Below are 10,646 nucleotides of genomic sequence, written 5' to 3'. Positions count from 1 at the left end.
CACGACTTTGTGGACTGCAAGTGTATATAAAATGTATGGGAGAATGAATGAGAACGTTAGAAGGGAAAAGGTTAACCGTGACACGAAAGATTTGGTGAAGGCGGTTCGGCAGCAGATTTTTGGCGGGAACGGGGTAGAAAATATACTCAGGCCCGGAATTCTAAAAGAAGACCTGCCTGAGTCACTACATGTAAATCTCCCTAGTTGAGATTATATAGTCGAGCAGTGTAATGTCCATCGACACCAGCGCGGTACTGTGACCCCTTTTGGGTTAACCTCGCCTGGACGAGTTTTTTTTATTTTATGATCTGATTGAATTGGAGTCCTTCTGGATGAGGAAGAATCGTCTTCCCGGACCATTCCTTGATAACCTTCGGCACAACGCCTAGCAGCACTTGGGGTAACTGTACGAGATCGACCAATAGACCTATTGAGGATTTGTGAATAGTCCAGTGGAGCACAGTCGGCCCTATGACGTCACTGTTGAGCACCTCTGCTGTGACCCCGGAAACCAGTCACGGCCAGTGTGTACGGCCTTCGAGTGTCTTCAACTGCTGAGTTACGCGGAGCGACCAAAGATTTTTTCTCTCTGCCCCTATCGGGGAAGGATCAACTGATTCTGTTCAAAGTGTAATTTGTGTTACTTGGATTCTAGTTTGAGATGCGAGGGGTGATAACCCTAAGATAGTGGGACTCTGAACTGTGAGTATCGTTATGGGCTACTGATATTTTGCAGAGGGAACAAGATGATGATTCGAGAGTGTAGGATGGTGAGTTAGTGTTCTTTGTTAGAGATTGATAAATTAAGAACTCGAACTTCGGATACAATTATGAGAAAGTTATGAATTGAGAGATTGACATGTAAATTTAAGAGTTGAAGCCATTGGATTACCAGATATTTATGATTCGTTTCGAAACTCGCCCCTTCGATGTTCACTTTTCATGAACGTTTTTGATCATATTCTAGACAGAACTGTGTGCTGATGTATATTTTTTTCGTGTTGTACCTCGTAAAGATGATTTGGACAGCCACAGGCAATCTTGTTGTATGTTGAAAGAATGTGGACTTGTCTGGCGTGAGTGTATGGGTTGCACCACCCGTCCAGTGACAGATAGCTGCACGTTAACAGGACCTCAAGTACTACCCAGCATCCGAACAGTACAACGCTAGTAACAAGCACACATGTACTTACCCAGGCATTAGCACACGGACAAAACATAGCCAGAAGAAAAAGTCCAAGTAGTGGGCCACCGGTCATACCAAAAGACATGAAGGTGATTTGTACTAGAGTTTGGTCCATTGTACCAGTCACGTAGGCCATGGCAACGGTCACGAGTCCAAAGGTTAAAGCTGTTTGGAAAAGAAAAATGTCAAGGCTAACTATGTAACATCATGTCTTCTGAATGCGTCATAATGCTCACACTTCGAACAAACTAACAGTATATGGTAATAACAGACATTGTCTCATTAGTTCATGTAACAAGATATGATGAAGATGGAATGTTAGAATGTATGAGGCTGATAGACTGAACATACTTTGAACATGCTCTGTCTGTTACTATACACAGCTGTATGACACCTCCCACGAACAGCTGGACTAGAGTGTCCGTTCATCTGTTCACTCTGCTCACTAACCCTGTCTATTCATCTTCGTGAATCCAGCGAAAGAGGCCGAAGTTCTCAATGAAATTTTAGCAAAATTTACCTTATTTTACCTATGAGTACACAAAAGGCCTTCTTTAACCAACAAATGTGTACTATTTATTGTGTTGTTTCCATAGACTTTCCTAGAATCCTGACTGGTTTTATCTCGCTACTGACGTCTGACGTGCCTTTTCTCGGTACTCACTGTTTGACGGGCTTTACCCTGCTGCTGTCTGATGGGCTTTACCCTGCTGCTGTCTGATGGGCTTTACCTTGCTGCTCAGTAACCCTGACGGCTTCTTGTCGCTACTCACTGTCTCTCGGCTTTACCTCACTACTCACTGTCTGACGGGTTTTACCTTGCTACTCACTGCCAGACGGGCTTTATGTTGCTGGTTACTAACCCTAACGGGCTTCATCTTGCCAGACCAGCCGCCCTAGTTACATGACTATTCACTAACCCTGACATCTCGCAGCTCACTAACCGTCCAGCTTCCTGGCCACCACCCGACTCTGACAATGGTGACGCCGCTAGTGTCAATGCATGATATGTGCATTCATCATGGTGGTGCCGCACGTGCGCTAACCCTTACCAACATATTTACGGCAACTTCAGCATTCTTTTCTTCCATAATAACTATCTCATCCATGCATCTCATTAAAAGTTAGGTGCAATGAAAATTCTAGGCGAATAACACCCCCAGAACCGTGTCCGATTTTAAAAACTTTTTACTTTTACAATTTCTATCTTCATAACATTTAAGTTTCAGCAATGACACTCTTCATCTGGTTTGGTCCACAACAAAATCGAGTGAGTCATACATCGACTACCTTAACCCAAATACAGCGTCAAGAAGACCAAACCACAAGACACGGTGTGTAAAACTCAAGCTGAAGAGGAAATACGACAGCCTCCAAATTCGCTTTAATTTGGAGAAGCTTAGAGACTCGAACATTGCAGAAAACTTTAAGGCCCAGCTGGGAGGTAAATGTGACACCTAAACAAGTAGACTTCGGCCCTATGCTTCACAGAGGGGTGATTAGGAACAAGAAGAAAACAAGTAGACTGTGGTGTATATACCATATACCCTCTCTGGAAATATAAAACAAGTACTACAATCAACACTCAAAAAGAAGATGAACAATAAATGACAGGAAGAAGAAACTATTTTGTGTTACAAATACTTTTCTAGATTAACTTAACCAAAGGAGTCTTGGAGAAAGAGAGAAAAAGCACTAACGAAATGGGAGGAAGACAGTTCAGCGAAACTGGATATAGAAGCAATGTCGAAGAATAGATGACGATATTGCCTTGCTTTATTGAACGGGTGCACACAGCACTAAAACTTTGAGCTGAATGCAGAAGCCAACGTCCTTCAAGGCCATCAGACAGAAAATGGCGAGCTTGCAGAAAAAATAATAACTATAAAACAGATGTCCGTCCAAGATACCTGACAGACACAAAAAGTGCTCATGGCATGCGGATTGGCACTGACAAGAGCAAAATCAGAGTAAGTAGAAAGGATGACATCTACACCACTGGAGCTCAAGAAGCTTCATTTATCCAGAACTTGTCCTGTCCAAAGATAGTAGCTGCATTTTTCTGGAACATATCCTGTCCAAAGGGATTAGGTTCACAACAAAGGTGATGAGTGTGTCTGTGTTGATATTACCCCAGTTAACTACAGTATACGGTCATCCCCCGTGCCAGTCCTAGGGAAGGGATTCGTATTATGAGCTCCGAAAGATCAGCCCCATTCTCCATACTCTGTCCATCTCAACCACCAAATTTCTCATCTACTTATTTGTTCTGTCTAAACTAGACTATTGCAACTCTTTTCTTGCTGGCTGTTCACGTACCTTATTGATAAGCTTCAGAAAGCCCAGAACTCAACTGCTCGCCTCGTTTTCCCGACTCGCAAATGTGAACATATCACCAGTTAACGCTAGAATAGACTACAATCTGTCAACTCTAAGCTATGGATTCTTTGAAGGCTCCTCCCCTAACTACTTTACTGAAATCGTGTCTGTCCACACTCTTGCCCGAAATCGTTGCTCCTCATCGGACTCGCTCATTCTATCCTCCCTCCCACAAACACAGTCACACATGGACAACGGACGCTGCACGTTATAATACCCATTTTTAGTTTTATTCTTATTCGTAAACCTGAACTGTTCATCACTGTTTCTTATCTAGAGTTTTGGTGAGGTCATCGCTAATAAACTATAAAGACATGACGTGTGTAAACACTATTTCTTACCTAGAGTTTTAGAAATGACGATGGACAGTTCATCAGTCATGGCCGTGTGTCTGATAGCGGTGTACGTCGGTTTTACAAAGTCCTCCAAGAAGACTAGTGCTAGAGCGTTAACACCTGATGACACGGTGCTACAGACATGAAAACCGTCGATCCGCATCAAATCATTGTATGTGCTCTAATAGTAGCAGGTATTATATCTATTACGTGTTTCCGATTTGACACCATTCTAGCACTTCCAATAACTGTTATCTACAAGGTAGTTTCTGAAAATAGCTATTTAACCACACCTTTGAAGATCTAAAAGATGTAAAAATGTGATAACAACACCCAGAGTCAAGACGTGAAACCAGTGTAAGGGATAGTCTTTCTGAAATTAAAGAGGAATATGATTTTATGGACTAAAGAGAAAGAGAGTTATATTGCAGTCGAGCAAGCCCCTACAGAAAATCAGGACGCTAATGGTAGGGCTATGTCTTGTTATTTTGCTAGCAACTTTATGTTTATATTAGTTTGTTTCTTTTTATTCGAGCTGGTCTTTAAGGCGGGATTGAGGACAATGGGCAGAGGTCAAACATTAAAACAAGGACTGGCGTCACAGTGCAGAGGAAGTTTCTTGAAGCTGAACTAATGTCACAGTGTAAAGAAAGCTCACAAAAGTAGAGGAAGTTCACCAAAGTTGAATTAGGGTAGCAATGCTGAGGATTAACATTAATGTAGAAAAGGAATAACTTGGAAATGACCCTAAACATAGCCGATAGAAAATAAATATACATAGAATAAAGAGCTTAACTCGAAGGTAATGGTTAAAATACACAGAACGTAGACATGAACTTACCTTAAAGATGCGCTAAATATGCAGGCTAAGAATAATCCCGGGAGTCCTGGATATGATCCCAGCACATCCATCACCATGACAAGAATTAACTAAACTCCAAAAAAAGTTGAACAAAATGCAATATAGATGTGCAGTCAACCCTTCCATCACTATGACAACAATTAACTAAACTCCAGAAACAAAGTTAGGAACATGTCGTCTGGATATGTCTGAGAATGTATGAAAAAAAGACAGATTGAAACAATTTGAATATTTTTTTTATATCTTAGCATCTTCCAAAAATATAAGAATGATAGGCAAAAAAAATAAAAAAATAAATAAATAAAAAAAATAAAAAAAATAAAATAAAATAAAAAAATAAAAATTAGAAAGTTCTTCGTCACAAATATTAGGACTAGCTTTTGATAAAATGTTTACGGTTGTTAACCCTAGTCACAGAGGTTTGATTGGGGTTAATCCTTGTCACAAAGGCCTCTAGGGCTAGGAAATTCTGATATGTGAAATGATAAGAACGTCTACCACATAGTAAAATGTAGATTATGACAAGAATGAGAGTTATTTCACAAAAACACAACGAAACATCAAATACCGACAAGGGTTATTACACGGAGATTTCTCCCACCTGGTCAAAGGCTTTAATTCTTCCTGTTAGATATGGGTCACAATGCACGTAACAGGCGTAGGCCACAAGTCCCAGAAGGCACAAAAGAAGGGTCATGAACACGTTTGCAGGCAAGTTGAGGTATGCAGCCCTGGAAAACACCCTTAACTGGTAAAGACAGCACTAGAAAACGGTTGGAAAGGTGTACCAGAGTGCTCCTTGTTTTCAGATATGTAAGAGACTAGTTTCACTACATCCAAATGAGTAACCAACTTTAACTTGAGATACATACGCCATCCTGTAAGGAAACTCAAATGAAAAGATTATTTGTTTATGCTATACATATCTATGTGCTATATCATCATCACTGAGATCAAGGTTTGTCAGCTAGGTAACCACGTATGGAAGTTCGCGCATGCGTACAAGTCAGTGCAAAAACCGAGTGCGAAAAAAAAATAGTCGCGGTCATCGGACAACTTCTGGGCCGCACGCATGTCAGGTCGTTCACGACTGACAGTCATCATGTCAGCAAAGGGATGTTTAAATCACCAGAGACTCTAATTAATCCAGTAATGATTTCACGTGAGTTTTAATTTTATCGATGTCCAAACTGCTCGTTGGCGTTAAACATTGGCTGACCAACTAAGTCTTTACGTCACAGCGCAAGCCTTTCACCGCGTCATCGGTTACCCTTGGTAACGCAGTGCACTTCCTTATTTTTAATTGTTATGCATTAGTTGTGACGTCACGATGCTTACGTTACCAAAGGTTACATTTAATCTGTTGTGCGTCTTCTCGTGTAAATCGGTCGACTACCTCAGCTATATCATCACTGATGTGGTTGTTCGACACTAAGCAGGAATGTGTCGCCTGCGTAGTCTTACGTCACGTAAGAGAAGTGCCGTTTAATTCTAAGGACGTCAAGTAACGGAATCGCTGTCTATTACTGAGTTTTGGGGAAAGACTATTAGCGAGGATTACCTCTTCCAGCTGTACCCCGTTGATATAGATCTCTCCTTTGCCGCTGCCATTGACCATAACCCAAGACAGAAATTTTTCTTTTGCTTCCCAGGCATACATACTCATACAGACATTTATACACACAGGAGTAAAGATACATTATCATGGTAGCTGGATCTCCGTCCTTGTGAGCAAAAGAAAAATTTCTGTCTTGGGTCTCCTCGACAGACAATAAAGTCTGATTTGATTTGATTTGATTGATTGAACTAAATGTCCTCTGGTATTGATTGAACTAAATGTCCTCTGGGAATGACAGATCTCTACCAACCTTTGGGCGTGAGACAGCTTGCGGACCGCCAGGTAGCGTTGCACTATTGTTTGGTTGATACCGTAGACACTCAGAGTAGTAATAGCGCCTCCTATGGTCAGACTCCAAAAGGTATGGCGGATAGTTAAACTAGGTTCAAACCTGAAAAAGCAACATGTAAGAGGTCTCACATAGGGCAATCCTGAAGAAGGATTTTCCCCTGCATTACTTTTATTTGTACGCTGTCTAACTCTATTTTAAAATAGTATTTAATATGTCAGTATTTATTATAGTATAGTATTTATTATGTCAGCTTAAAGAAAGGGTCACTTTCATTTGTACTTTGTCAAATTGCATTCAAAAATATTACCAGCTCATCCCCAATGCTCAGTCAGCATATAGACCTTTTCACAGTACTGAAACTATTTTAATTAAAGTGACCACCGACATATTATCTGTCCTTGACAGCGGTGATGTTTCTGCCTGAACTCTTCTGGATCTGTCTGCTGCATTTGATATCATCGACCACTTTCTGTCTGCTCCTACACAGACTACACACCCTCTATGGGATTTCTGCACTAGCGTGGTTTAACTCCTATCTCACTGATAGGACGCAGACTGGGTTTGTTGATGATCAAACATCTCGCCCTGTTCTACTTTCTTGTGGCGTCCCTCAAGACTCAGTACTCGACCCAGTTCTGTTTATTCTGTGCCACTTTCATCTTGCATCCAGTCTCACAACGTTTCTCATCAATCATATGCTGATGATACGCATTTGTACTGCTCCACTCTACCGCCTGAGTCTCACTCTGCTACCAGCACCATAGAAGTCTGTATTAATGAAGTCAAAGACTGGATGGTGACAAACAAACATAAAGATGAAGAAATCCAGTTTCACTGGTTTGTCCTCCTAGTCACATCAAGGTGGTTGAAACCAACATCTCCTTTGCGTCCTCCATCAGGAATCTGGGATTCATTGTCACTGCAGACATGACTCTTGCTAAACAAGTGACAGCTGTCTGTCTTTCTATTATGATTAACAAGTTACGACTGTCAGTCAGTCTGCCTATTATGAACTACGCGTGACAGCTGTCTGTTTGTTTATTATGATAAACAAGTTACTGCTGTTTGGAAGTCTGCCTATTATGAACTACGCAAGATCAGCGCCATCTGTCACATTCTGTCTATGCGCACTACCAACACTCTTGTCTGTGCGTTTGTCTTATCCAGACTTGATTACTGCAATTCCTTGCTTGCTGGCTGCCATGAATACCTTCTTCACAAACTCCAGAAACTACAGAACTCTGCTGCACGTCTGGTGCTTAGAGCTCGGAAACAGGACAACGCCATCCATCTCTTTCTACCTTGGCTTCCCATCCATTCAGGTATCCAGTACAAATGGTCCATGCTGTGTTTTAATTTCTTTGCTGGCACCTTATTTCTCTGAACTGCTCTTCCCTTACATCCCATCTAGACAACTCCGCTCCTCGTCTGATGATCGTCTCCTTACTCTTCCTGTCACCAAGACAACAACATATGGCCACAGGATTTATAGCGATTGTCCTTTCCATATCCGCCACTTACCCACTATTGAATCCTTCAAACGTGCATTGAAAATACACCTCTTCCGTAAAACTGCTCCTAACAACATTTCCCATAATGGCAGTCCTTTTTCACACCCTTTGTTTTGCAATGTCATGTTAATTCTAGCTCTTGTTCTTGTTTTTTTTTTTTTGTTTGTTGTTGGTTTTTTTTTTTGGGGGGGGGTTCTCTTTGTGTTTTCTGTATTTGATTTTATCCTTCGTTTAATACGGTTGTTGATTCTTTTATTGCTTATATGCTATTATTTAGCGGCCCGGTGGCGCAACGGTTAGCGCTGTTAGCGCCTGTCACCAATACAGTGAAGGTTGGCTGCCCTGAGTTCATTTCTCGTCTCGAGCATGCTGTTCTTTCTCTGCACGTGACATCTGTTTACAGGGCTGGCTGCCCTCCGCCAAGGACGGTCCCAGGCCCGGCTGAAAAAGGAGGAGGGTTGGGCGTGGGGCCAGCACCCCCACCCCGTAAAACAAATCCTTGCTACCAAAACATCGATAACAGTTAAGACTGTCGTCGATGGCCTATGCCCCAGGAGGGGCGAAAGGCCTAAAAAAAAAATGCTATTATTTGTTTGTGTTCCTGCCCCTCGTATGCTGTCTATGTTTAGTTCTTGTCCTTAAGCGCTAAAAGCATGCTCATTAGGAGTGGGAGTACGCGCTTTACAAATTTTGCATTATTATTATTATTCTGGCAGATAAAGTGGAGTGTCACTTAACAGTCAAAAGTATAGGAACTACGAGATACTAAAACCAAAAAGAGGTGCATTAGTATAGGAAATAGATGATTTTTTAATTCACGGTAATACATTTTGATCAATTATTATAACGTAAGGCAATTACTAGCGACCAAAACTTAATCTTAATATCAACACTGGTTTTAGCAGCTCTTCTAATCGTGTATGTTCCTTTTCGCTGTGTGTTGCGATAGCACTCAACATGGTGTTACTGTATTACAGTTTTAAGCGCACCTACTTGGCGAATTCTTGACGAATGTGTTGAGAAATTGTCTACTTCTCGTACTAGAGCAGGGGTGGGCAATTAATTTTCCCAAGGGGCCGCATGAGAAATTGGGATGGTTTTAGAGGGCCGGACTAATATAGTTAACTCAGTTTTACCCAATACTGTATATATAGTATATATACTGGCGGGCGGGCCGGTCAGAGACAGGAGGCGGGCCGGATCCGGCCCGCGGGCCGGCCTTTGCCCAGGTCTGTACTAGAGGCTGGACTAAGATAGTAGATGGTAGACATTGTCAGTGTTAATACTAGTAAACCTAGTAAGCAGTAGACTTATTAAACTTAGTCATTAAAGGTCATACTAAGCGCCTATGACGACGTGACTAAGGTTTATGTATCGGGCTAGCAGTCATAACACATGGTTGGTAATAAACATATTAATGCACCACGTGATTTCAGATTCAGAAAAACCACAAAGTACACTGAGTTGATGACGTCATCTAGACGGCCGCCATTGGACGCTCGGCGCCACATCTCTTCAAATCCACCCACGTCGCTGATGCCTTTAATGATTAGCATGAGGACACCAGACAGAATGATAAAGACTTGAAACGTGTCTGTGTAAACTACCGCTCGAAGGCCACCCTGTAAAAAAGTCAAACGTGTTTAGCATTACTGCAATGTCATCGGTTACATATAATGCGGCAGCTAAGAGCTTGTGCTAATTCTCTAGATCCACTCTCCAACACTCCTTTGATTATAGCAGTTACCATACCTGAGCTAAGCCGTTAAATATAAGATGGATAATTACGCCGTCTACTTACCATGACAGTGTACACAGTGCAGACTATGCCAAGACCCACAATGGAAAGGTGAGTGGAGAGATTGCTAACTGAAATAATGAAACAGACCAAATAATGAAATGATATTTAGCTATATTTCAATAAATATATCGAAAGTAGATGATGATTATTTCAATTAACATATCGAAAGTAGATGATGATGCACAGCGTTATCCTTATATTGCCTTTATCTTTTACTAGCACTTGTTTTGTCTTTTTGTGTGGTTAATAGCGTTGCTCATTGTACAGCATGATAGGAATAACTCCAACCTGGTTATTAAGGAGAACTTAGCTCCTAAAATTCGAATTAATAAAGTTGGTGATTGTACAGTAGGGTGGAGCATAATCCAATGAATTGTAAGGGATCAACAGGCACATTTGGGGTTTTGTACAACCAGCTATGCTGAGTTCAAAGATGTACAGCAAAGAAATCGGCAATAGGCAGAACACCTCCCCTTTAATGCCCTAAAACTGGAAAAATTATTTCTTTTGTTTCTTTTTTAGTCAAAAGTTTTATATTTAATACCTGTAAGAAAAGATCAGTTCTGATAGCATTTGCAATGTCAGACATTAATTATAAACACATTATAAAAATTATAAAATGTTCTTTTGCTTGCTGAAGTAGATGTGTTAGATTGATGTTT

The 10,646-nt window shown here is 41.2% G+C and overlaps 1 protein-coding gene across 2 annotated transcripts in view; it reads right to left on the bottom strand.

Moving 5' to 3' along the window:
- The window catches only part of LOC112577042 (sodium-dependent multivitamin transporter-like), a 47,444-nt gene that overhangs the window by 22,515 nt on the left and 14,283 nt on the right, over positions 1-10,646 (bottom strand). For both annotated transcript variants that reach the window (XM_025259946.1, XM_025259947.1), the window contains exons 6-12: positions 9,985-10,052; positions 9,642-9,805; positions 6,631-6,771; positions 5,364-5,493; positions 4,742-4,830; positions 3,907-4,034; positions 1,194-1,351 (exon numbers count right to left, since the gene is read on the bottom strand). In XM_025259946.1, coding sequence (XP_025115731.1) covers positions 1,194-1,351; positions 3,907-4,034; positions 4,742-4,830; positions 5,364-5,493; positions 6,631-6,771; positions 9,642-9,805; positions 9,985-10,052 — 878 coding nt within the window. The remainder of the gene's footprint in view (positions 1-1,193; positions 1,352-3,906; positions 4,035-4,741; positions 4,831-5,363; positions 5,494-6,630; positions 6,772-9,641; positions 9,806-9,984; positions 10,053-10,646) is intronic.

This window comes from Pomacea canaliculata, linkage group LG12, assembly GCF_003073045.1.
Source record: "Pomacea canaliculata isolate SZHN2017 linkage group LG12, ASM307304v1, whole genome shotgun sequence".
NCBI lineage: Eukaryota > Metazoa > Mollusca > Gastropoda > Architaenioglossa > Ampullariidae > Pomacea > Pomacea canaliculata.
This window is presented reverse-complemented; position numbering and strand designations above follow the sequence as displayed.